A 27,742-nucleotide genomic window follows, 5' to 3' on the forward strand; every position below is an offset into this window, starting at 1 on the left:
CGCAGGAGTGGAATCACTGTGTTCTGTATGAACTGACCACAGGAGTGTCACCAAAGAATGTTTCCAGACACTTGTAAGATAGCACTTCACATGACTGAGAACACCATCACTCTGTACAGTGCACACAAGCCAGCCTTAAGAAAAAAAAAATGTGGCCAGGTTAAGGTATCCTGATACTGCTTCTACGCTTTCAAATGAAAATATGCAGCATTAATGCAGAAAAGGAATTATGTGGTACAATCTAATTCCAAGTTCAAATTCTTTTATTTGCAGACACAGAGCCTACAAAGTTACCAAAAAGTAGTTAGACCCATAGCCGAAAGCTATCTTCAGGCCCAATGAAAACAATATACAATAATTAAGAGCACATAACAAAATACATCACGTGCATACACATATCTTCATTACACTATAGAATTTGCACAGGAGTACAAGAAAATACAGCAGAGAAAAAAATATAGAGTATTATTTATTTATAATGTAAACACGTGCAAGGACTAGTTAGGAAAAGTAATATTAGAAAGTAAAAAAAATTGGCGCAACCTGCACTAAGTCCATTTCAGCTTCTCTTGTTAAACATCTATACAGATTGCTTGGGCGGTAACTGAAAGTGTGCCGTTTCATGATGATGATAATTTTCTACCTATGACATGTGACCAACCTCGAGCATAACAGCTCTGCTGTAACATACAGTATTAGAGTAAACATATGAAAATACATCACTTTTACGCAATGATCCTAGCCTGCCTTTTTTTATTCTACTTCGCAGTGCATTTCTAGTGGTGGCAATTCAGGTTGGATGATTGTGTGGGGTTGCATGTCATAGTCAGTGATGTTGCAAGTAGCACATATTACGCAGGGAAAATTGCACGTGTGACCTTCGCTCTCACACGAAATATGAATCCCTCAAGAGGAAGGGCACGTGGCCATCTGTTTGGAACTTCAACGGTTTTCATGCAGTGCAGCAGTTTCATACTTCGCAGACACAAGCACCACTGCATGATCTACATATTTTGTATGTTTGTTTATAATTCCCCAACCCAACAAAGAGTTCTCTGAAAATCGAGTTTGGCTGCAGGCTAACATTAGACACTTTATTCAGTCTGGAGCTTCTCACGTGAAGATTTGATAGGGTTACACTTTTCACCAGATAGGCTTTGATCTATAATTACAATTATTCTCTCCTTCTCTCCCTACTGAAGACTACTTCAAGACTAAGTCCAGAAGCAATTATCTGAGTAATGCATACATGCTGCATTGAAGTACTTTAGCACATCAAAAAACTTCATTTTATGATCAGAAAAAGGAAATTCTGTTGTTACACGGAAGAAAAAAATTGGCATGCTCAAATGTCCTGTCGCTATCGTGTAGCTATGAGCCAGTTGCCCATCTATCTGAGCCCTAAATGCTTGTGCTACGCTTATTGTCACCACTCAATGACCCACGTAAACCCCCTTAACAATAATCAGAGATAAACCATAGCCATCACACGTCAAGAGCTTTCACACAGAAATTAAGGCTGGCACTTAACGACACATAAGTGGTCAAGTTTAACTGAGCACTGCATGAAAAACATTCCAAACATTAAGATAACATTGTGCTAAGTGGAGCTCCTCAACGGTGATGCCACAACAGATAACAGTGCTCACCTTTCTCTCTGTGTGACAACAAAGTCGTCCAGGACTCTGAGACCGAGACACCAGTTGATGACGTAGGGTCTGTAGTCAAAACCACTGTGCAAAACCGATTAAGGCCTTTAACCTCTTCTCCTCTCCTCAAGCGGTTTGCAACCCCGGCACTCTTTTGTCCACATCTTTAATGAGAGTGGTTTGAATGGGAATGCCTCTGAATGAGAATAATGCAAAGCAGAATGAGAGAAACAATGCGGCTTAAGCTTGTACACCTTGTCACAGGAATGAATAAATGGAGTGGCGAAAAAGGCTTCACTGCGTTCTACCTATGTACCACAGCCAAGCCCTGCACTAAAATAAAACTACATTTTCTCTTTACTGTTCCGCTAGCATACTGTGCCCGCTGGTAACGCTCGTCTCGCTATATCGAAGAAAATCATACTGCAACCAAGGCTAAAGTGAGCGATGGTAACACACTCTAGAGCGCCCACGAAACATCAATACATCAAGAGTAGAATTTCACCGTGTCTTACGCAGCAGGAAAGGTAAACTTGTACATTTCATTCCGGTTAATAAATAAGATTCCATCAGTGAAGATTATTTCGTAATGTGCCTCCTTCATTAGCTCGCTGGCTTTCTTGGCTATGATTACAGTCCTGTCTTTGTACAATACTGTTTTCCTACAAAAGCTTCCATTAGGGCATTCTAGACCTGTTAAAAGTGTAACCCGTGTCCTTTGTAAATGAGAGGCATTGGGAGGCTGCGCTGCCCAGCCTCGTCCTCAAGGATCGACTCTGGGCTGTACAGTGTGCTGAGGAAGCCACGAAGACCCCAAAACTCCCGGCCGTTGCCTAGATGGGTCCTTTGGCCCACCTCACCAACTCGAAGGACTCGGGATAAAGTTATTTCCTTCCTTCCTTCCTTTGTAAATAGTCTGTATCATTCTTACACTTTATACGCACCATTATTTACATGTGTGAAGAATGACTGAGAAAAATGGCCTTGGCCATGAAGATTTTCAATGTTGCAAGTGATGAATAATGACAAAGAAAAAAAAACCCACACTTTTTATATGCACCAACAGTTTCAAAATGCACAAACACAGATGCTGTGACCTTAATGAAACAAGACAATGACTAAGCTGAGTGATGTCAGCAGAAGTGACTCAGCAGAACCAAAGACAGTGTCGTTACTAAGGAATAAATTTCTAAATTTGTGCACCACACATTACTAACATTTCAATCAAACGGCAGGCACACATAAGCAGTGGTGCCCCAGTAAGCATGACTACTTCAGCACTTGTACACTAGGGCACCTGCTTTATTCCTGTGTGTTCTGCTAGTACATGTTCTTACGCAAATCTGGTATGCTTTTACAATAAAGATGGCATGCACTTGGACAGTGGCAGCCAAAAAATATGATTTGCAGAATGTTACTTGCTACCCAATCTGTGAACATTAGCTGTAAATAACCATTTCTATAACACAGTTATACATATCTTGTTCTCCAATTTGTCAGCAGTTCTGCTTCTCGCATCATGATTGTAATGTCCCCTGTATAATGCTAAGTTTCTATAGTTCAACACTTCAGATATTCCTTCACCAGTAGAATTATTTTAACAAAGCACTATAGCTATTAATGCAAGGACCATCTATTTAATCACCAGCACAGAGAAGTATGGGCACCTCAAGCATTCGATTAGACAAGGTTGACATTTTAGTGGTGCATTAAAAAAAAAGATTATCAACACAAAAATTCTGCAACTTCCCTTATTGTGTCATCAGATATGTGCCAACACTATATTAATGGTATGGGCCCACAATGGCTTGAACCCGCAACACAAGATTAAGCATATCTTTATCTAGTACAGCCAACTGAAATCTTCACGTACACTGTCATTGTAGAGCATTTACTAAAAGCTTATATTATTACTTTGTAGACTGCATCTCTTCTTTGGTGTATGTTTTTCCTTCCTTTTTCTTTATGTTTTGAAGTGTTGTGCTATTACATATTGCTTTAACACTGTGAAAATCGTATAACTGTTTTGCATATTTTTGTATTTGCAGCCTTTTTAGCTATAAATGAATATGTAGCTACTAACAAGAGATACTGCAGTTTCCAACTGCAGGGCCTCTTTCCGTATAGCTTCTCCTCTACATATGTATTACTATGGAAGCAATAAAATGAAACTTAAACCAGTTCCTAATGCATGCCAAAAGCAGTGCAGTTGTCTGCCGTAGGATGTGTTTACCAGTGAACTGTTTTACATAACGAAAATAAGAAGGTGCGGTTGTTTGCTAGCAGCACAACACCATAGCTGCCATGTCAACAGGGCACATAGTTCTGCTTGACATTCTAAACACCAACTTGAATTTTCTTGTACACTTCCGGTGAAAGATTAACCATTTCCAAGAGGTAATTAAGTGATTGTTCGCCGAAAACCATGCAAAACAGGCACGAAGGAATCCGGCAAGGATACACAATGCCTCCAGTCATGTTGACGCAGGGGTTCCCACCAATAGAGAAGCTCTCCAAAGATGAGAGATGCGAAAGGAAGGACACCTGCAGAAAACGTAGGATAGGAGGTACTAGATCACTGTCAGCACTTGTGCCAAAAAGGAGCTTTGTCATAGTGCAAATTCAGTCGGCGCAGTTCGCGATAGTTACGCTATGCCACGAGGAGCAGGAGCAAGAGCGGAAGACGCATTAACACCAAAGTTCAGGTCGCTGTAGACCTAAATGTCCCAACAAGAATGAGCCAATAAAGGCCGTGAAAGAAGTCAAGCAGTTCAGCAGGTTACTGCAGCATACTTTGCTTACATGCTTGCTTAAGTCACATGTTACATAATAAAGTACTCCTACAAGATATTGGGAGTGAGCATCCCAGACAAATCTCCGAGGCCTAAGATGTGCGTCTACAATGTCAGCTCGCTGTGGTTTTTTAAGTTAAATGCGTCACTTTCAGAGCAGCAGCCTGATAGGGTGTGTACAAGCAAGTTGGTTAAGTTATATTTAACATGCAACAGCAAGTTTAGGCTGTCCATCACAAAAACTGGAGCAGCCTGCACCAGATTTAGTGAATAGGCAAGCACAAATTCAGGAAAAGGCATACCTCTGTAAGGTCGGTAATCTTGTTCTCCGCAACTGAGAAAACGCAGAGCCCGCTCGGAAGGTATGCTTGTGCTTTTTGTAGAGTCGTAATCTCATTTCTCTTCAAAAGAAGTGTCTGTGAAAGAATATAGTACAACAATATTTGAGTCTTGCTGTCTCCAGCAACACATCAGTGCAGCAACAAACAAGATCTTGTACTTTTAGCATAACAGTGGTAACTGCCATCAATGCTGAAACAAAGCATATAAGGCAGTCCAAGACCAACTTCCAAAACTAAGATGCCCACGACATGAGCGGAACAGATAGAATAATACGAGTAACAGTAACTACAAGGCACATCCCACCCAGTAGCAGTCAGAATTTGGTGAACAATGCAACAAAGATGTTTCATTTTGATCCTTTGTTTCTGAAACCTCAGCAAGCCAGATGGCTAGAGCCCTTTGGTATGAGCGCACGAGTAATGTGAGATGTTAACATAACGCCACTAATTATTTATGCTTGACTTGGAATACAAGTTTGTAGCAGTCCTAAAAAGGCAGATGTAAAAGCATGTTACAGGGGTCAACGTTTTGACAAGAGGACTGGCAGTCGCCACGACAACAAAGATGACTCCCATTGTCAAAGCATGGACACCAGAGACATCCCTTATTCAATGACTCTTCAACAAGCCTGTAGCAGACACTTTTGCATGTACTTAGACATAAGCCACCTACAAGCTTCCATGACAGTTCAATGTATGTTGAATTCAGTTGCTCTGTAGGAGGCCACAGGTTCCAGATTTAGCTGCAGCAACTGTTCTTCAAAGGGGCAAAAAGAGAAAGCATTTTGTACGGCAAGATCATGCTGAACATTAAAGAACTGTAGATTATGAATATTAATGTCAAGCTTCCCAGCTGCAAAGTTTCTTAATGGTGAATTGTGGCTTTGAGACCATAACACCCAATCATCTGCAATAGAACTGAAAGTCACGTGACTTGGTTATAGTATACATTTAAATTGCAGCGTGCATAGCATGTCTCATCCATGTGCTGCAACTTCAACATGGTCAATTAATTAAGTGACCAGTCGGTCCAGTAACAGCATGCACAATATGAAGAGAGCACTACGAATGATTCGCAGTATAAGCTGACATGAGCTGCATCGCATGCATGTCATTTAGTCAGCTGTCGCCAAAACACCAATGAAGCTGCCACAGTCAGCACAAGGACGTAGACTCACATTTGCGTTCCCTGCAGTGTGTTTGTTTAATACATGCTACTGCGCAAATATTGAAGTGCGCAAGCTCTTCTGGTGGTACTCTATATATGTTCATTACGTAGCATGCCCGCTTCCTCAAGGACAAGCAGTTCCATCAAGGGTCACCTTGAGATAAAACTATTCGAAATTGGTGCATGGCCAGAACAGCTTATGTTTTTGCAGCATCGACTAAAGTGTGTAATTTTATTTACCTACAGAAACCACACAATCCGTCCTGTCACATATTCAATCAGTGAGTGAGCCATGATTCATCCGGTGAGTGAGCCATTCATCCTATCAAATATTCAACCAGTGAGTGAGCCTATTCAAACAATAAGTGAGCCAATAAGTAGAACTAAAATGATTGTCTAAACACAAGTGCTAAACTACATTACTGAACCAGTGAGACTGCCTAAACACATGTGCAAGGCTAGATTATTGAACCTGTGAAGACCATTCCATATTTTCGTCCTGTATGCTATGTATTGAATGCTCATTCTCATGAAAAAAATAAGAAGAAAAATATACCAAAACTCGTTATTCTGTTCTCCTGAAATTTTTCATTCATTTCATTCAATTAAATTCAATGAAATGGCATGCCACACACTTTGCTTTCCCGCATAACAAGGACAACTTACTTTTAACCGAGTCAGCGATGTGAGGTCGATCAGTGAAGGTATCAGATTCCCGGATAGGTCCAGGTACACAAGGGTAGTGGAGTACTGGATGCTTTGCAGACTCTGCATGACGCAGCGGACAGATAAGCATGTTTGCAAGTGGATGGACAGCGACCAAAGGGCACTCACCTTTATCCTGTTATTCGACAGGTTTACGGAGACCAGGTACTTAAGATCCTTGAGCGCTGCACATGCGATGAAAACGCAATGTCTTGACACAGACATAATTTATTATGAGGCTAACATTATGCTAAATGTTCAGATAGCAAAACCAAAATTTATTGCATGAACTCTAAGTGGTAGAGAACTGTAGGGGAGAGTCGGGAGGTTTGGGACAGTTGGAGGAATGGGACAGCTGGTCTATCTCTCCTGCAGTTACTTCAAAGACGTTGGCCAACTACTCATGAGATGGTGCTAGCATACCAATTGCCTGGCTGTAATAGCAGGGGTCTTTAACGTATAGAGCTTTCTGTAACTGGAAATCGCCTTTTTCGCGTGTCAAAGCAAGTTTCTGTTATCTCAATTGTAATGCTCTCAGATTTAAACTGCTTTACGAACGCTAATATCAACTTTTTTCTGAAAACAAGCATCAGCATCGTACTTTTTCAAAGAGAAAGTTTAGGCCTGACGACTGAACTTTAGTCATTGAACGTTGTTTACTTTGGGCAACGTAGCTTGGGAAGAATGGGACGGTTGCATTGAGGTAGGAGCTGGCTAGACTACAATTCACATTAAGAGATGTAAGCTAAATGGCTAAAAACACACAATGTCTCTTTATTTAAACTGTTTTATTGTACATTAGCAAGCACTCTGGGGTAAGCACGGGAATTGTAGGCTACAGCAGGAGTGCTGCTGATTGCTTAAATGAGCTTAAATGACTCTAATAAATGAGGAGGAAAAAGCTTCAATGCGCTTTGCGAGTGAGAATGTCTACATTCCCAAGTTATCACTTTATTTCAATTTTTAAGAAGATGCTAAGAGTGTACAAGAGAAAGCGTCCCGACAAGCCTCACACATCAAACAGCATTGGCATAGCCAGGGGTGTGGGTTGGGGGGGGGGGGGGCAGACATTTCCTGCCCCAGAATTCACTTTTACATGCGCATATATACACACACATACAGATGCATGCACGAACACACATAAGAGTAGTCAAACCATACCCCCCCTTCCCCTAAAATTTAGGCTACCTCACTGTCAAACAGTGTGATTCCAGATGCTGTGAGATAACTGCTTAAAACAGTCAAGACTTCTGCCACTACCCGTCCAGAAAAGAAACTGCCTTTGCTGAGGGACTCCAGTTTCTCAAGTGTAGACACACTTGCCCTTGCTTTTGACGATTCTGACAATGATATGTCAGGTTTTGATAATGAAAGGCATGACATTTGTGAAATCAATTGGCCAAATAAATCTATACAAGTAACAAAAGTTATTTTTGTCACTTTTAGTAAAAATATCTGACGTTTATTACATACATAGAGTCAAGAGCAGTGATAACACGTCTGCGTGCAATTCCTGCAGAATAAAGAAGAGAGCTCAAAGTATTACTTTCCTCCTGAGAAATTTATGGGGACTTTACCAATCAGGAACATTGTGATGAAGCTGCCAGTGTCAAAGACTATCGAAGGAACAAAGTTTGTGCAATCCTGTTTCAAGTTTGATGTTGAACTGCTGGCTTATAATGGTCGTTGAAGACGTTTAGACCATTGCATTACATACGTCCCACTCCTCCCACATGATGTCCCACTCCACCAAGAGAGGGGAGGTGGAGTGGGACATCACGTGTCGCAAACCTCCCGACTCTCATCTACTTATTCTTGAAATTGTGTAGCGGAGATGTGATATGCATCTCAAAAGCTAGACAACAAGATTTAAGTGGCAGAATGCTCACCTTCAATGCAGGTAATGAGATTGTTTGACAGATCAATGCTTGAGAGTTGCGATAACCTGGCCAACGAGTACATCCTTGTGATCTGGTTGTGGCTGGCAGAGAGCTGCAAAGGTGCGCGCATCATGTCGGATGTTATCACTGATAAGAGTTCCCACCACGTGACATAAGACTGGTAACATGGAAGCAGCACATACAACTGGTACAACTACTACATATGACCTGACGAAGTCACCTATCAATACCTTGTACCCAGGGCTAGTAATGGCATAGATAACTCTCGTTTGATTGTATTCCACTGTACAAACGTGACAGCCAAGCTGCTGGGAATGAAGAGCTGCGTTTGTACACAGTGTGAAATTGACTATCACATCGGCAAGCTTCTGAGTGTGTGAATAAAAATTAAGATACTAAGATGGGCTAGTTTGTTACTGGCCTAATGAAACATCAGGCATGGAGTGTGTAAATTATTGCTTCATTTGCTAGAAGAATATCTCTATTTCCTGCACAGCTCAGTAGCAATTTAGCGCTCAGAAGACTTTCTTTTAATATTGCGCTGGATAATGTGTGCAGCGGTAGCATTCTTTCCTTTGTACATGCAATTCTTTTGTTGCCTGCGTATAACTTCTTTATGCAGTGAAACTCGGTTGAATTTCTGCATTCATCCTGTGTGTACTCTTTCTTTATCCTTTCAATATAAGTGCTGATTTAACAATGCAAATAACAAAACTTTCAAATTACGTTCAATGCGAAACGTTTTCTCATTTCACGAAAAAGTGAGATATGAAGGTGATGTGAAGTCTTCTGGGTAAAAACAACACACAGGAGCAGGCAAATTTACATCATTTGAAACAATTAATAACATCATTCCCAACCATGTTTTTTATCAAACAATGGGCTTACTACGAGAACACACTGAAATATGATTGCACCTGGCACAACAAGACCACAACAATGAAGCATGGGAACAGCACGCTCCCAGATGGATACAGAGTGTTCTATTATATGAAACACCAAAGAGCAATACCACAACATCGCACATAATTTTGAAGAGATGCAAAGATGGTGAGATTCAGAGGCTGGGTCCGAGTTAGTTGGTACGTTGACATTATGAAACCATTAAGCGCACAAAGACGGGAAGAAGAAGACGACACACAGAGCGCCTTTTCTAAGCGCTCTGTGTGTCGTCGTCTTGCTCCCGTCTAATAAAGATTACAGCACCTAGCCAAAGCAGACTAATTCATACGCTACCCAAATGCAAGGCACCCTCATTGAATTGAATAATTGAAAATTATTGAGCTAATGTAGCTAACTCATCTACTTTCTCTACAAGTGATGCCTTTGTACGACAACCGTGGGTCCTCTACAGCAGAATTATTACGAAAAATCACCCCTTGCATCTGCCTCCCTCTTCAGAGGCTTCAATAAGTGTTGTTACCCCTTATATTGTAACAGAAATGAATATTTAACAACTCTGAATAGTGAAACATCAAAGAAATATACGAATAAAATTGCAAAGACTACTTGATTCATGTTTAAAACTGAATATTCCGATGTATTTACCTGATAAAAGAAGACTTCAGTAGATACAAAAAATACTAATATATGGCTAAAAGCAAAAGAGTGGGCTATTGTTGTCGAAACTAAATATGTCAATGTTGGCAGTTGAATAAAAGATCACTAGCTTTGTTCTGCAGAGACACTATGAAAAGGCACTGTGTTATATAGCTTGCACCTAGCATGATTTGTGACACAGAAAGCAGAAGTAGTCATGAAGACTTCATTGAAACATTTACGTAATGGCAAACAAAGTTATGGTAGAAATAGGTATAAATTAATGGTGCAGATGCGAGCGCTATGTACTTTGCAGGAGCAGAAGCAGTTTTCGTCAGCCAGCAAAGTTTTCACAGAAAAGCTTTTCTACAAATATATGTTTACAATACATGAAATGGGAATCTCATTTCCTTGGCTATCTCCCAACTTCATTACAAGTGGACATTTCTGATGTATACAGAGGTACTTGTACAGAGAGAGGTTGAGAAAACTTTAGGATAGAATCGTAATGGTTCAGTCACACTGGAGTATTCTGCACGTTAAGACTGCACAATGTGACGACAAAAGCTGGCAAACGGTTCAAGCAATACTGGCAATGACAGCGGAGGAGGGGGCGGCTAAACACTTAGTGTTTAGACCTACGTGTGTAGTTTTTTTCAATGCCCGTTTAAAACTGATGTGAATTATAAAATCATGTTGATAAAATCATGTAAGAAAGTAAGCAGCACAAGAACATTTGTGAATACAGCTTGCCATAATACATATGTGGTGACGACTGCCGATTTTTTCTATTACTATCTAGGGAAACTGGTGAACATACTGGTGCTGTGAAGGTAGCAAGAGATGCAGGAACAATAGCAATGCCACTAAAGCCAATATTTTTTCAAGATGATTTGTACGACAAGCACGCTTGTAGAAACGCTAGCTTTAGTGACACTCCCTGTTCGACGAATTCTCGTCATTTCGAGCCACCATCTTCCGCTGAACTTCCGTCCTGTGTGGATCGCCACTCCACAATGTTGTTCAAGCGACTCAAAGTACCAGATGCCAATAAAGAACTGTTGCTTTCTATGTAGATTGTATGAGGTTCGAAAAATACAAAAACCTGCTTTATCAATAAATCTAGTGAACATGCAATGTAGACACATTGGTAATGTAATTACGGGGTTTCATGTACCAGAACCATGGTATGATTATGAATCATGCTGTAGTGCAGGACTCCAGACTAATTTTGACGACCTGGGGCTCGGTAATGAGTACTTAGTACTGATAAGCACTTTAATTAAAAATGGCACACAGGTAAGCCAGTTATGTTTCAATGAAGTGCCCAAGTACTGTTGAAAAGATGCTTAATTTGGCCTACAGCTATTGTAAGCATCACATCATACAAACAAGGAAAGCAAGAGAGATGTGTAATGTAGTGTACAAGGCATGAAAAGAGAAGGGCCGGGAAATAAAACAAAAAATTCCCATAACAACAAACAGGTCGCTATATTATTCTTTCGCGCTGGTTTTTATTGTTACTTTTTTTTTCACCTTGTTGTATAGCGCTTACGTACACAGGCAGTTTCCAGCGAGCAACCTCCCACCAGAGCAAACGTAAGAGCACACTTACTTTTTGGACGTCAAGGAAGCAGTCAATGTTATCCAACTTGGAAAGCTCGTTGTGGTCCAGAAACAACTTCTCAATACCGACGCCATCCCTTTTTTCGAGTTTTTTGAGTCCTCGATTGGACATGTCCAAAACGTGCGGATCTTCTGAAAACATATTCGCGACCCGCTCGTTAAAATAATCCCCCTACTCATTATCAACAGTGTCGCGCGAGCAGACTGGAAGCTACCAACGGCAACCTGTAGTTTAATAACGACGCTGCGAGGCTAAACGCCGTACCCGTAAGTACTGGTGCTGAGCGAAACTGGCAGGTTTCAGAGCTGTTTACGAAAGCTGACTCGACTCGAAAGCGCACTAGCGCGAGAAATGCGGCGCGATACCGTTATTTAGCTCGACTGCACATCAGGGGGCACGTGCGTAACCACATGATGCGGCAGAGCATGTGCGAGTTGCGGAGGCGAACGCAACACTGCTGTGGAGCGATGCGAGCTCCGAGTCAGTTCTATCGCAAGATTACTCCGTTACTAAGAAGAAAAACACGTGTATCAATTTACACAGCGGCGCGGAAATGTCGTACAGTTGTATCTCCGTGGGTTTAATACACAATGTGCGCCACAATGAATGAGTAAGCGTGCCGACAGAGCTGAGCGACGGCCACTTGCAGGCTCGTTGGATCGATCGATACATCTCGCAGTGTGCTTCAATTCCGCACAGAATCGACGGAACTCGATCTGCCAACTCTAAAGCGACGCTTTTCGACGCCCGCAGCATTCGCACACCACTGCAAACGGTCACGGGGCCCCGACACAGGCACAAAACAGCAAAACGAAACAAAAACGCCACAGAAATCTCAAAACTCCATACCATTTTCCGCCATTTTGAAACTTCCGCCAAAAGCTGGTCCGCGCAAAATCATTTCTTTAGAAAACTAAATTTTATGAAAACAAACGAAATAAATTAACAAATTATTTACTGTTATATTCAATGTGTACAGTAATTTGTTTGTGTTAAAGTTAATTTAATGTTTTGCTGCTGCCGCTGCGGTGCAGTTCTTTTGAGTTCTCGCAAGGCAGCGAAGATGAAGTGAGTAATGGGAACTTTTTGTAATCCTCAAAATATTAATAATTGATAGGCCATCGTTGCGTGTGATTGATTTGTGGCGACTAATGAGGATGCCTTCTTACGTTTCAGGATCGGATTGTGCTCGTTCAGCGGGTATAAAATATACCCTGGCCATGGGAAGCGGATGGTCAAGACCGATGGCAAAGTGAGTCAAAGAGTACGGCATGCTTTCGGAAATTGCTTAGCTGCGTTGTACAGGTACTGGGCAAACAGTGCGCTTCAGTCGGAATGCACGAGCAGTTCATTTTCGTTTTGTTTCGCGACAGATTTGACCCATTTAAAGCTGTCGCCGAGTCGGTATGCAATCGTGATGCGCATGCGACATCTTCGCGCAACATGTCAAGTGGTCTCCAGCGAGCGCGTGTGATCATCTGTAGTTCTTTTCTTGGATCTTCTCTGCCTCCCCTCCTCCGCTTTTCTCTGCGTGTTGACTTAAATACGGGTGTTCAGAATCGCTTAATGCAGTAATCCTTTAGCTGTCTGTCCACCGCTTTCTCGAGCAGCATCGCAGTCTTGGGATACCTAGTAAGTCAAATTCTCCTTGCCTGTTTCAGACGTTTCACTTCCTAAACTCCAAATGCGAGGCGTCTCACATGATGAAGCGGAATCCGCGCAAGGTGACGTGGACGGTGCTGTACCGGCGCAAGCACAAGAAGGGTATCGAGGAGGAGACGACCAAGAGGCGTACCAAGCGCACGGCCAAGTTCCAGCGTGCCATCGTGGGCGCCAGCCTGAACGACATCATGGCTAGGCGGAACATGAAGCCCGAAGTGCGCAAGGCGCAGCGAGAGCAGGCCATCCGGTAAGTTTCAAGCGTTAGCCTCCCAAGTTTTGCCTGTGAAGTGGGACCGCGTTTTCGGCCGAGCATTACTTTTGTGTGGTGCGACTGATCGCGCCTGCTTTTTGCCGGCCTTGTCAATGGGCTCAACTGGTAGTTCAAGCAAGCTCAGAGGACACCCACTCGTATGTTTTGTGGACTGTTCCATTCATTCGTGGTCGCTGCCCAGTGAAGGTGCCATCACCGAATGTGTACAGTTAGGAATACGGTCTAAGTGAACGGAAAACTCAGCCTATAATATACTTTTCTAATTGTGTACCCAAGTTTTGGATTTGTTGCATTTGCCTGTCGAGCACACTTGTACCCAGATATTTTAAAATGGGTGTTTTGCTTGTGCTGCTAGGGTGATACGGTAGTTTTCTTTGCATGCAGAGGCAGAAATAATAATTTTTTTTTAATTTGCTTTTTCTTATTGCTATCAAAAGTCATAAACATTACACAGAATTGGTTTTTACGTACTGAAATTGGTGCTTGTGCAACATGTGACAGTCATTTGTGACAAACTATGCAAATGCAAATGGAATTGAAGTAGGTTGGTCACAGGCGTCATTTTCAACAGGTGTGACGTGCTAACCAAAAGTGCGGTGTGGTTTTGGTGCATCCGCCGTGGCAACAACACAAGGCGATTGCATACACAAAGCTCTCCACAGTTAATCCTAAAGCTCAGATAGCCCTCTTGGGATCACAAAATGTAACAGTTCAGGTGCTGACAGAAGAGGAATCGACCACTCACATGGTTGTTGTTTGCTGCTTTTAATGAGTTCTATTACAGTGGTCCTGAAAAAGAACTGTCTGGCCAACGAACTGCGACGAAATATAGCATAGCATTCAAAAGTTATTGTCAACAAGTGTTACAGACTAGCCTCTGCACTAAATTTTAGGTTTGAAACATGTGGATGTACCACAGAAGGCTTGCAAATGTTGTTTGTGTTAAAGCCGCAAAAGGGTGCCATTTCGTCTTGCTGGAAGTGATGCATGGCTAATAAGCTTGTCTCCCTATCGTGACCTCGGTGCTTAGCTTTTGCCTTTTTGCTGTTTCTTGCGCGACATGCTGGGATGTAGCTTGCATCCTCCCGCCACCAAATGCCTGTGCCACCCATTACCAACCCTGCAACTTCACTAAGATTTATATCGCTAACGTGCATAACATATTTAACCGAAGTGAAATGCTACAGGACATATCTTGCCACAACTTACCATAACGTAAAAAAAAAGGGGGGAAGACACAGGTGATCACAATTCATGCCGAGCCACCAATGATGTCGTCTACTGTATTTGTCTTTTGGATTTTTGCTGAGCAGTGCCGTGCGGTGGGACTGGCAATGACATTGAGGAAGAGCTTGTAGTCAATGCCACATCTTAGATGTTTTGATTCATGTTTTAGCAAATACAGTCTTACTGCTAGTTTTATTTCTCATGCTTCTTTCTTGTTCTCCACTTCAGGGCAGCCAAGGAAAAGCAGAGGGCACAGAAAGCACAAAAGAAGTCTGCTGCTACGCCTGTGAGTAGCATGCCTTATGTCCTTGATGGCCAGCACTTTTCTGAATGAGAACTGCATCCTTTGTAGCAGTGGTTCTCAAATGGGGGTCTGCGGACCCCAGGGGGTCCGCGAAACCCATCCACGAAAAAAAACAAACACAAAAAGTTGTTTATTTGTGGTTAGACTATGTCCCGTGACAGCGGCCCCTGTGGACTTTTGGTATCCTTCACCGCATAACATGTTTGCATTGCGGCGGTGCTGACTTATGTTTCCCCATTCTTCATGAGATAGCGCAGTAAAGCTTTTGTTGCAGTTTTCTACGACATATGCACACGAAAGTACCTTTTCTAGGCTTGCATTTTTCAATAGCAAACATAGCCAGAAAAAGGTTGGATGTGGTAGCAGACCGCACAACTTATTGACAAGCTATTGAGATCGAATTCGCGTGGCACTTTAGTTAACCATCACTGCAAGGGGTCCCTCATGACTACCACCGGTTCACAAGGGGTCCCCAAAACATCCATGGCTGAGAACCACTGCTTTGTAGCATTCATAATTTTCCCCGATGCTTCCTGTTGAGAACGCTGTGTACAAGCCTTCCCAACTAGTGTTAAAAGGAATTAGAGGGCAATGCACATGATACAGAAGCATGCAGTGTAAGTTCTAGACATTTGATTTCACTGCAAGGAGATTACGGGCTCTAATAACTATTTTAAGCCGTGTTTTGCAGATGTTTAAAGCAGTCCAAGGTACTTGTTTTCATTCATTCGCTCAGCAGTAATAATGAAAGCTAGCGTAGCCACCTCAGCAATATGATAGTTGCCTATCATCATGCTTTCTTCCATAGCATTACTAGACTTCTATAGTCGGATACAACTTTAGAAGTCCGCAGCATTTCCTCCTCAATGGCGGATAAACACAAGCCTGCACCAATGGGCACGCACTGCAGACTGACGTCATGGGCCGGGCGGCTGGTGACCCCGCCTTCGGAAAACATTGCCGTGTGCATGAGCGGGACTATTTCTTTAGTCGCGGAGGCGATTGGCTGCTGCACTTCGGTTGTCGGGGCAGGGCCTCTCCGGACTTCTTAAGTTGTATCCAACTAGAGCTACTATCTTGCGCTGTAACCGCATCTAAAACTGGGAAATACCAGGTGCTATGGCTTGTTAGGATTGTAAAAAGAGACAGGTTGTTTCATGTGCCTTAATTTTCCAGTTTCGTGGCAGTTCTAGAAATGTGTTGGTTGGCAGTAGATGACATGGTGTACTTCGTTCTTAATTTAATGGAGAATGCAGCCTGTCATGTCTTTACCCTGAGGGCATTCAAGCTTATTTTTGCATTAGCTACGGTAACAAAATTGCTGTAGTGGTTGTTTCGTTATTTTAAAACGTCTACCTGCCGTAGTAGTTTAGGAAGTAACATGTCGTGCTCCTAAGCTTGAGGATGTAGGTTCGATTTTCAGCCGCGGCAGTTACATGCAGGTGGGGGGGGGGGGGGGGGGCAAAATGCAAGAACACCCGTGTACACCAATTCAGGTGCACGTTAAAGAACCCTAGGTGATGAAAATTGATTCAGAGCATTCCACTAGGGCATGCCTCGTAATCATATTGCGGTCTCAGCATGTAAAACCAGAGCAATTTTCATTATTGTTCTTTTAGAATGTTTGCATTTGCATGGTGGAAAAGGAATAATCAGGAGCGAAAATGATGGTCAGTGCAGTGTTGCATAACCTTGTACAGCAAACTTTCCATCATCCATTCAGGACCATAAGTCTCTGCCGGCATGCATACACTTGTATTGACCAAGCCCTTGTGTTATTTCAATCTAGAAGTTCCTACATTAAACCTTGTACAGCTGACTTTCTGTAATCCATTTTGGGCCAAAAGTGTCTGCTGGCATGCATACTCTTGTATGGACACAGCCTTTTGTTATTTCAATCGTGCCTTCACTGGATAATTTTAACTTGATTGCTGAGCATGCTTACGTCTCGTAATGATGACAGTGAATGCATTGAAAACAGACATTCTCCCTTACAGTTTGGTAATTACTGCCAAAGTGGCACTGTGTTAGAGTGATTTTTCTCCCTCTAATTCTAACTGAGCCTACCAAATAATTCAATCATATCTGTTGGTGCCACCAATGTCAAATTAATGGAACTGTGTATTTTGAACGGATGGTACAGTGTGCTCATAATGGTGCAATTATACCGACTTGGTTGACGAGTGCCCCCTTTGTTCTGTTGCAGCTCCAGAAGGCCGCCCAGAAGCAGAAAGCTGCCAAGCCTGTCCAGGTGAAGGCACCCAGAGTCGGAGGCAAGCGTTGAGAAGGGATTGGCATGTATTAAAAAAGACTGTCCATAGAAATTGTCACATTGGTGTCCTTTTTGCCCCTTTTACACTCTCTGTCTGTATTGCACTAGTGTCTGTATTGACACTATTTGCTGCAGCCACCTTATCAGTGTGTAGACCTAAAAACCTCTGCCAGACTAATCCTTAGGCTAGCGCAGCTATGCCTTGTTCATGCTTTCCCTGCATGCCACTGGAACACTAGTTCCTTTCACGGGCTCGCAACTCGCACCAGTAATATAATTAGCTCAAAGTTCTGAACTGTTGCGCTAACTATTGAAGCATTCCAAGCTTAGCGTTAACATTTTTCAGCCTGCACGTTTTCACCATACATCAAGGTATTCACTGAGAAACATTTGATTTATTTACCTTTGAACTATTTCTAACAAATGTGCGCTGTATGTAACGCCACACTAGCTTTTGCACGAATTGTTCAGGGCTGCTTCTTGAGCTTAGCGAGTTCAGCCAGCTTTGTGTCCCTCCACTGGCGTCTCTTCTGGAGATCCTTGAGGGGCACTTTCTGAAGTAGCTCTGCATTCACTTTGGCGAGGGTGGGGCCGTCGTAAGTGGGCACTGGACCAAAGGTCTTGGACACTTTCACTATGCCCTTGGCGTACTTGTCGGCATACTCCAACATCCCTGGAATCAATGTGGTGGCACATCAACTTCATGTCAAGGAAGCATAAAAATGTCGCCAGGTGAAGCACACTGACGGGAGTTCACAGGTAAAAACTCCATAGACAGTGAAGCTACATGTTTGTAAACATGAGCCACTGTTCTGCATAAATAAATGAAGGTGGAACAGGCACATTGTGAAGGCACTATTCCTTTGTGCTAGCCAAAATTTGCATGATATTTGTAGTGTGCACGTACCTCACAGGAGTACGGCCACTAGCGTGGGTTCGGACTTAGCGAGCCACAGGGCCGCGTCTGCCGTCGCCTCGCGTGAACTAGCGCACCGCTGCACACGCACGTTCGAGCGCAAACAAGGCGCCGAGCGTAACGCGGCAAGTACACAGTACTGCTCTCGAAATCCGCAACACTTTATTGCCTGCGGCAGCTCCACAAAACGCAGTACAACGCCCGCTCCCAAAGGCGGCGGGAGAAGCAAAACAGGCTTAACCACGCCACGGGCGAAAGTACAACACAAAGGGTGCCGCTAGCACGTCTCCGCGGGCAAAAGGGCTCACGGCGACACGCCGCTGAGAGAAACGTTCCCTCGCGACTATGCTGCGTGCTCTCACGATCAGCGACCAAAACAGGGCCCGATCGCTCGAGCAAGGGCAAACTCCGCTCGCGTTGGCTTCGATAGATACGGTTTCGGCGTAGTAAGACCACGCGCGAATGCACCGCACCGCTCTTCAGCCTAGCGTTCGGAAAGGACAACGTAAGGTAAGCGCTCGCCGCTGGCGCAAGGCACCGTTGGCGAACTCCGTCCGAGCGAGCCCAAACAAAGGAGCCGACGGACAGGAAAGAAAAGACGTGCTCACCTTACGAGGTCCAGAGAGAGTCTGACTCCCCCGCCGCGCGCAACGTCTCGCGAGACGCGAGCACGCGAGACTCGAACGTGGCGCCACCGTCGCGATCCGGCGCCGGGGTGAGGGGGTTAACGTCACCCCCGCTCACCCAGCGCCGTAGGACGGCGGAGGAGGGGAGCGACATGATCGGACATGAGGATGGCAGAAATAGGCGAAAAACCCGCGCAATGGCGACGGCCTAGCCTCAATCCCCACATATTGGCAGCTGAACATTCTTGACAAGAGCACTTGACCCCAAATATCAACTGTCCCCTCCAGCTAAAGGATACTAAATGTGCAAATCAAGCATCAAGACTCTCTTGGCAATCTCGTGTGGCACTTCAGCTTGCCTAATTTGCCACACACATTCAACCATGTTCTGGAAGCAAGTGATTGTGTGTGAATATTTCTATTGCATTGCAGTTAAAGCGTGCAATACAAATGGCCCTTCTCCGGGTGGGTAGCATGCGCAGCAGCGGCGAGGTGCACGCCATGTTTTTTGGTGGCCAATGCACAACGATAGGAGCAGACCAAGTGACATCTGGTGTTGCAAGCTTCAAATTTTTGCCCCCCAAAATTATGAGAGTACAGGCCTTCGAGATGATCTACCAGCGAGCTGCGGACAATTTTGGAGGCGAAGGGCCACCAGTTCAGATTTCGGCGATCTCCATTGGAGGCACTGTGTGAACCCGGAAAAGGCCCATTGTGCAGTAAATAGAGTTCTTTTAGCAGACAGAACTGCCTGACAAACGGCGCTTTGCTCTTTAACAGTGGAGTTGGTTAAGCCAGCCGTAAAAACTTTGGTGTCCGCAGGAAATCACAGGTGTGTTTGCGCCAAGCCCCACAACAGAGTACAGCATGTGCGAGCATTATATGAAAACTCTGCTCGATGAAGAGGATAACGTGAAATGCATGGAAGAGAGAGAAAGAGAATAAAGACAAAGAAAGAAGGAGACAGACACGAAGAAGAGATAAAACGGACATAAAAAAGATATTAAAAAAATGGAGAAAGAAAGAAATGGCAACAGGTACAAGAAAGAGAAACAAGGAAGGCCACCCAGCTCCGCTCTTCCTTCAGGCTTGGCACCACTAGCGCGAAACTGGCATAATTTTTGGGGGAGCAGCTCTTTAATGTGCAGGTATTTCGGTTTTGCTAAGCCACCGCTGTCGCAAAGAATGGTGGCAGTAGCACTATATGGGCTGCAGTATGATGAAGCTTTTTTTTTTTTACCCTCCGTTATCTTTGCTTAACTGGGACCAGCTTAAAGAGACCGACAACTACCCAGAATGTGAAATGAGTGGACTCCACTGATGTAAAGATTGTCCGTTGCACTGACTCAAACCAACCCTGTTTTTTTCGTGAGAGTTGTATTTATATTTTTATTTCTTAATTGAAAGTCGCGAAAATGACCTGTGGCGCCTCTGGCGGCAAAAACATGCATGATCCAATGAAGACGGCCACGTGACCGTTGATTGCTGTAAGCGGTCGACGATTTTATTGTTAGTATTGAAATATTGTACGTTTCTTTATATTAAAAGGTACCACTCCATAATAATGTACATATAGGCCTGCGTTAGTAGTATGCATTAAAGTGGCGTTGCCTTCGCGTGACGTAATGATCCCATGCTCGTCAGTGCGTCTTGAGCAACTTTTCAGCGTGCTCATGCAACCGTGCACGCAGTTTTCAGGTCGCCAAGATTTTGGAGCGACATAGTTTTGCTACCTACACTTCGTCTCAGAAATGACGCGCGCTGCTACTCGGTGCGGCCGTGCGTATGCACAGTTACGTTTTCGATTACTTGGCTTGGCTCGTGTATCGAGAGAGTAACGACGCCGGGACAAGCCATCCATGACACAGGCGCAGGCAACCTTGGGCGCAGGCGCACACAACGCTGTACAAATACCGGGAAGGTGTATAAAGCCACACATCTAATTGTAACAGCTTGCTATTTTCAAAACAAGTTGGAAAGCTTAAAATAAAGGTGGTTAAGCATAGTTACAGTAACTCCTGCGAAAGCAGAACAACGACAGCTTTCACAAGGGCTAGCGGCATCACTATAAATTCTCAGCGTTGCTGGAGCAAGCCTCCATGCGTGTTTGGAGCCTTTCAGATCGAAAAATACTGCTTTTAAAATAACTACGTGCTTTTCGGATAAAGCGCTGCAGCTACAAACGCTACGAAGGGTGAGCTTCCTGTCGCGCCGTAATAAACTGGGTCGAGAAAAATCAGTTGTCGGTCCCTTTAACCCTTCAAATACTTAGGAGGAGTGAGGGTTAAAAAGATTCTAGGATGAAGTTGTGGAGGGGTGCTTCCCACCCCACCACCACTGTAAATTGCTCGCAATATACATATAGCAGCTAAGTTAAAATCTGCTCACGGGTGGCCCAAGCATAAAGTTTCCTAAAATGAACTAGAGGGGACTCTGGCACTGCGATCGTTCAGCCACCATGGGAATGATGGGTAGTACACGGATTTGCCTAGTCTTCATACTTGCAGGCTTCGAACGCACTTGTGGCTTTGTTTATTGCTGTGTTTTGGTTTTCTTTCTTATAAAAGAATGGATCGTTGTGAACTTCGTGACCAGATTTGAATTGGTGAGCCTAAAAAAGTTAAAGTGCAACTGCTGACTTTTGCCGAACTTTGTTTTGCGACAAAGCGGATGCAGGCGACACGGAGCCAAATGGAGCCGCAAGAACGAAGTAAATCCTTGTACTACCCATTATTCCCATGCTGGCTGAAGTGCCAAGCGTTGCAGCTCCCATAGACACTAGCGCCAGAGTTCCCTCTAGTGTATCTATATGAAACTCTGGGCCCAAGTACTGCAGTAACTGTGATGACTACTAGCATCACGCGGGGCAAAAGTGCATGCATTGTGAACAGCAGTGATCAATTATCCTACCACTCGAGCAAAAACGTCTTGCTGCCAGGAACCTAACGCATACTTTTGTAAACTGTGGTAATCTTGGAATTGGTACAGCCCACCTACCCTCAGCATTTAAATGTGCAGTCTCCAGAGGCCCAAGGAAGGCATACCGCATGCCAAGTCCTTCAGACATCACAGTGTCCATATCAGCTGTGTCAACCACGCCATCCTGCATTGGAACCAAGTAAATTTGTAGCGAAGGTGTCCTCGTTTTACTTGCACATAGGTGTACCAGTAGTGTGGATTAGTGCAGAGCGTCTAGTGGTCATCTGCAAAATCCATTGCACTCTATTGCATTTGCAAAACAGATTCATCAGTTTCAATAGGCAGATCATTCCTTAAATGCCATTAGAACATTGGGCACACGTGCCATTGGCACGTGTGCCCAATTGCAAGTTTATCCAATTGGTCACAGACGTAAAAGTTGCCCACAGTGAAACGCAAAAAATCATGCTGCATGGCGGAAATAGGATAAAGTTGTGCGCAATCTTCAGGGCTGGTTGCGTGTTCCTCACTTGTGAAACCATAGTCGAAATGCCCGTCACAGCTACACTGAATCCACTTACTTGTCTAGAGCATGCACTATAAAGCTATACTTCTGCATGTGCAGTAGACAGTACTGTAACTGTATAGGTGAATGTCCAGCATGTAACACACACAGTGTAATGAGGTGAGTGAGGTATTCATTCCTGGCTGCTTACAAATGCTGCCCCAATAGGTGGATACATTGGTTAAGCCAGTTGTGTCATTTGCACTAAATGCCCAACTATACGAAATAACCCCCCCCCCCCCTATAAACCTACCTCCACCTTGTGGGCATCCGCAGACTGGCTTGCCAACAGTTAAATAAGTGACATTGGCTTTGTAGGCAAAGCCTCGCATATTCCACGTTTTCTTTTTTCCTCCATCGTTTCTCACAAATGATAGATGGTTGCCTGACAAGTTCCCAAAACTAATTCATGCCTGGAAATCCCATGAGAACATGACTTGCCTGTATGAGTCTCCAGCACTCATTTAGAATTGCATACTGAATCCGATTCAGCACGAAACCTTCCACTTCTTTCTTCAGCAGCACTGGCTTCTGGCCTATCTCCTTCATAAGGGCTCTTGTTCTGATGGCAACATCTGGACTGGTCCAAGGAGCAGGCACTATTTCAACCAGTGGGACATAGTAAGGTGGATTCACCTGGAACGGCACAACATCTAGGCTTTTATCAGAGGCAAAGACTATTAGAACAAACCTTCTATTCCAAGTCAATATGTTGTATGCATTATCTGATAACATCCAGTCAGGCTAGTTTGGCCCAATGTATATTGTAACAATTGTAACCAAACAGCAGAGGGAAACGAAAGGCTGGAGGAAAGAAAACATGCCACGTGCTTTATAATTAGTTTTGTAGGTCCGCCATGTGCCACTCACTGTTATGCATTTGAGCTAAACTGCCATTTTCTATTGAATGAGGTGTAGTTTAGGATTTTCACAGTTTTGTCTACATAAGACATTTACATTTAACAGCTCGAAATGGATCTTTCGGCATTGTAACAGTGCTGGCAAGTGGCAAATTTTTTTTTGAGACTGTGATGTGCCTGTTTTTATTGGCCTTTCCTTTTTTTTTTCCCCGTCTATTGGAGTTAAGTACAGAAGTAAAATCAGAGGTGGGCTGAGCATACCGGATGGCCAACGATGGCCTGGCTTCTGTGCTTCATCTCCTTGGTGAATGCTGATGGTGGAAAACAGCTTGTTGAGCTGCAGAGTACTGTGCGATCGTCCACAAGTTTGTCCATTTCCAGAAAAACTTTTTGTTTGAGCTCTACATTTTCAAAGACGCATTCCTGCAATGAGAAAGAGAGTTCCTGAGATCTTTTAATGGCTCTCTGTGTGAGTATCCCATTGTGATAGTTTAGTTTTAATTGAGCGTATCTAACAGGGCAAGTGTTAGAATTAAGCTTGTGTTTTACCTATATCTTGCAAATGACTGATTGAGAATAGGTTGTCCAAAGCTTTGCATTTCTTGCCATTGCATATGCATCATACACTAACCTTTTGGGTATACGTACATTTCCTGGAAATAGTGTGTGTACTCAAAGAATGCAAAGCCTGTGTATCCTATTCTAAAACTGCCTGTTTTCGAAAAATAACATACACACCCCAGAGGTTAGCGTATGACGCATGTGCAATGGCAACAAACATAAAGCTTTGTGAAACCTACTCTAAAACTGCCTCATGCCGAAGTGACCATTGTTTGGTTACAAAGAACATCAATGTGTGTTGGTCACTATGGACTGGCACTGTGACCAAGCCTTTTAAAAATTTTGTCACTTGAGCCCACCAAGCTCAAGACGTGATAGCCAGCTGGGCAAGTTCCTTGCTGGCTGAAGCTCCATTTTCTTTTCCATTATCATCATCACCCTTTCCGCATAGTCTGTCCCGCCGCGTGCGCAAGTTGGCTCATGTGCCCCCAGCTGCTGTCATAGATGTTCTCTGCTACTGTGCTATGACGCACAAGAAAGTTCCTGTGCCAGCGCATGCAAGTAGGATGCAGCACATGGTGTATGTAAGCTTACCTGCACATGAATTGCGCTTTTGAGACACTCGGCCATGGTAGAGCACTTCTTGATAAGCTGGTGTTGTTCTTTCGAGGTGAGGGTCCCGCGTAGAAGGCCCTTCTTTTCGAGGTTTACAAGTTGAGCCTCGATGTCGCTGAGTGCCTCGTCCACTTTCTTGTCGTCTACATCAAAGAGGTCCACCGTGTAGCCGGCGCCGGCGAACAGCATTGCCCAGCTTCGGCCGATCAGGCCGCTGGAAGCAACAGGTAAGGTTAGTTTCACTTTCGCACAACGCGGGAATGAGGCATCTTGTTTTCTGGTGAAATACAGCTAAATCTTGAGGTCAAGAGGTTAAGCTTTCCTTGTTTTCAACTGTCCCGTGTGCTAAATAACGGAAGTGCACCACTTGGTTGTTGTGCGTGGAGTGTGAGGTGTGTGAGGTGCGAGTGCTGTTTGCCAGGCACGATCTTCTATAATATACGCAATGAGAAAAGAATGCGGCTTGAATCGGGCAACCGTTCAGTCCGCGTTGACATTTACACTAAGCAACGGTTCGTAATTTTGTGGATCTAAAGCCACAAGCAACACTCGCGAGTTGATCGGCGAATATGACATATTTAAACCGGACGAAACCGCCCCACGCGCGAGCAGGAAAGAACGACCACTCGATACTTGCCTGCCGATAATGCCGACTTTGCCCTTGTTCATTTCTTGGCCACTGTAACTTGTTTTGTGTGAAACTGCAGTGCCGTTTTGCGTCTACGCTCTTCGGACTGACTTGTGGGAGTGCTCGCAAGACTCTGATGACCGCCGCTTGGCACACAGTCAACGAGAAAACTTTCCTGGCAAGTGCCGCTCTCCTTTCTGCCGACAGCGGCTTGTTTGCCCCCCTCGACGCACGATAAGGGATGATCGGTGCAGAGGGGGAGTCGCGTCGCTCTGGGTATATATTTTTCTTTCACGGTGGGTACACGTACGCAGCACGCACGCGCGCTGGTACGCTTGCAGGTGCATTTTATATTTGCAGTATTTGTTTCACTGAGGTGAAAAGGCCAGTATGTTATGTTGCCGGCTGCGCTTGGTGCTGGCACGTGCTTCGTTGCATCTGTTGTATCCGTGCCATACGTTTTGAACTATCCCGCGCTTGAATAGATTAAGTTCGCGCTGTTCCTAGCGATAATTTGTTTCACTGAGGGTTCTCCGCCTCTTGTAAGTGGTACGTACGCATAGTATAATTAAACTAATGAAGTCAACGGACAATGTTACTTGGAAGTATACGAGCGTGTCATTAAACAAGGACTTCGAAAAGCATTACAAGTGCATATCGATATCATTGTCTTAGCTGTGTCTAACAGAGAAATGAGCCTCTCCATTCCGGCCCCCTCGTACGCAGGTTTCTCGATCGTGGCGAGCTCCTCTTGGTGTTCAAGTACGACAGCTGTACAAAACCTGCACGTCTTCGTATGACGTTGTAAAGACCTTTTTTTTTTTTTTTCGCAGTGAATATTCTTAGTTAGGACGCAGTATTCTTTCCTACCTCTAGTGAAAGGGCAGGGGTGGAAACAACGTGTTACAAACTTAAAGTGCATAATTAAATAAGCTAGACTAGTTCTCGTTTCCCAGTGAAAGTGCCACAAAATTCAATGTGTGATACATACATCAGATCAACTACTGGCAATCCATGGGTTCAACCTTTAACAGTCATGTTTATATTCACCCAAAGTATTAAACACTAAAGTACTGCGTTGGAGTCTAGGCTGGCAAATTATCCTTCTACACAACTATTTTCACCTTTGTCGTGGAAAAAAAAAGCAACTGATCCCAAGTGAGGCCATATCGAATTTCATGCCGTTAATTTGACATTGTGGATCATGTTTTCTCGTATTTGCACTGTCTTGGCACAACCAAGCTTGTTGAGTCACTCTTGAGAATGCAGTGTGTAGATGTACCCAAGGAAATGTTACAGAAATCCGTTATGCAAAGACAGTCAGTTGCAGAAACCTCACAGTGGCATTACTCTTGGCCTAATGGTAAGTGTGGTTGTTTTGCAGACTTCAGAAGTGCAACTTACTATTACATGTTACTTGGAAATACGAGCACATGACTTAACAAGCACTACGAAAAGACAAGGAAAAAGCACATCATCATGCACATGTCCTTGTCTTTTTGTAGGCCTTGTTTAGTTACGCACTCTTGTTTACAAGTAACATGAATCACCAACTCTGTAACATTCTACTTCAAAGCCTCACAAGATGCATTTGTTCTGAAAGAGAGGGTTTTACTCGGCATAAACAATTGTACACTATCAAGCTAATGACCTCCCATCAGTTATATTAACTAACATTCATCTGTTTGCCAATGACTGCATAATTTTTCTAGAAGTAACTTAACGTCTGAGCTTAGTGCTGCATCTAACTGGTGCGTGAAATGGTTAATCGACCTCAAAATTAGGAAGTGCAGTCGTGTCTAAAAGTGCTACTAGCCTGCCTCGTTACTATCTTAACGTTCCCTTGGATTCTGTACTTGGGAGTTCACAACACAGCTAATTTAACTTGGTTACTACATATCAAATACATTAACGTTGCTAACCACATACTTGGCTATTCACGCCGTTACTTTTTTATTGTTCCATGCAGCAAAAAATTGCAACTTTATGAGATACTAACATGCTCTAAACAAAAGCATTCTTCTGTCATGAGAGACCAGAGCTATCACAAACCAGCAACTTCCCTTGAACTCATCCAGAATGACCCCTCTCGTTACACATTGTCTAACTATAACAAAACAGAAAGCATCTCAACCATGAAAGCTTCCCTCGTGCTTGCTTTTTTACCGTATCGCAGAAAACTTTCTCATGTAACACTTTTACAAGTTCTGTCACCATTGCTTTCTACACAACCAACCACTCTTTCGTCCACAGCACATATATCACTGCGTTGATTGTCGCAAAGTAGGTATTCCATTATGCAACACAAAGACCTCCTTTAACTAACATCCTTGTTATATTTGGTGGGCTCTTGCCATTTATGATACTTCACGTTTTGTTTCTTCGAAGCATCTGGATTTTCTCATTTCAAGAATAAAGCTGGTTGTTGATCAGTTGTCCGTATTCTTTCTTTCATCCTGGTTCTCTGCTGTTCCAGATGCATGCCTGACCAATCTGGATATTTGCAAGTCGACAGGTGGGGTTTGTTCCTGGCTAGCAAGGTGAAGAAATATAACTTCTATGCAGAAACTATTTAACACTGCAACATCCACAGT

At 43.7% G+C, this 27,742-nt stretch overlaps 3 protein-coding genes across 3 annotated transcripts in view; 1 reads left to right on the top strand and 2 right to left on the bottom strand.

The window, feature by feature from the left end:
• The window catches only part of LOC119396681 (centrosomal protein of 97 kDa), a 140,121-nt gene extending 127,528 nt beyond the window's left edge, over positions 1-12,593 (bottom strand). The window contains exons 1-8 of the mRNA XM_037663982.2: positions 12,572-12,593; positions 11,711-11,853; positions 8,545-8,647; positions 6,785-6,840; positions 6,617-6,718; positions 4,744-4,857; positions 4,111-4,193; positions 1,650-1,733 (exon numbers count right to left, since the gene is read on the bottom strand). Of these exons, the coding sequence (XP_037519910.1) occupies positions 1,650-1,733; positions 4,111-4,193; positions 4,744-4,857; positions 6,617-6,718; positions 6,785-6,840; positions 8,545-8,647; positions 11,711-11,853; positions 12,572-12,584 (698 nt within the window). The 5' untranslated portion in view covers positions 12,585-12,593. The remainder of the gene's footprint in view (positions 1-1,649; positions 1,734-4,110; positions 4,194-4,743; positions 4,858-6,616; positions 6,719-6,784; positions 6,841-8,544; positions 8,648-11,710; positions 11,854-12,571) is intronic.
• An 88-nt stretch (positions 12,594-12,681) lies between these two features.
• Positions 12,682-17,534, top strand: LOC119396688 (60S ribosomal protein L24). Its single transcript, XM_037663991.2, has 5 exons — positions 12,682-12,790; positions 12,899-12,974; positions 13,384-13,631; positions 15,111-15,168; positions 17,393-17,534. Exons 1-5 carry the CDS (start codon positions 12,729-12,731, stop codon positions 17,468-17,470), a joined length of 522 nt encoding a protein of 173 aa, XP_037519919.1. The 5' UTR covers positions 12,682-12,728; the 3' UTR covers positions 17,471-17,534.
• Positions 17,535-17,833: 299 nt separating this feature from the next.
• LOC119396685 (lambda-crystallin) lies at positions 17,834-25,415 on the bottom strand. Its single transcript, XM_037663987.2, has 6 exons — positions 25,158-25,415; positions 24,500-24,734; positions 23,606-23,767; positions 22,926-23,120; positions 21,998-22,103; positions 17,834-18,131 (listed from the first exon to the last, which is right to left on the bottom strand). Exons 1-6 carry the CDS (start codon positions 25,187-25,189, stop codon positions 17,926-17,928), a joined length of 936 nt encoding a protein of 311 aa, XP_037519915.1. The 5' UTR covers positions 25,190-25,415; the 3' UTR covers positions 17,834-17,925.
• Between the last annotated feature and the right edge of the window lie 2,327 nt (positions 25,416-27,742).

The sequence above is a fragment of the Rhipicephalus sanguineus genome, chromosome 6 (genome assembly GCF_013339695.2).
Source record: "Rhipicephalus sanguineus isolate Rsan-2018 chromosome 6, BIME_Rsan_1.4, whole genome shotgun sequence".
Classification (NCBI taxonomy): domain Eukaryota; kingdom Metazoa; phylum Arthropoda; class Arachnida; order Ixodida; family Ixodidae; genus Rhipicephalus; species Rhipicephalus sanguineus.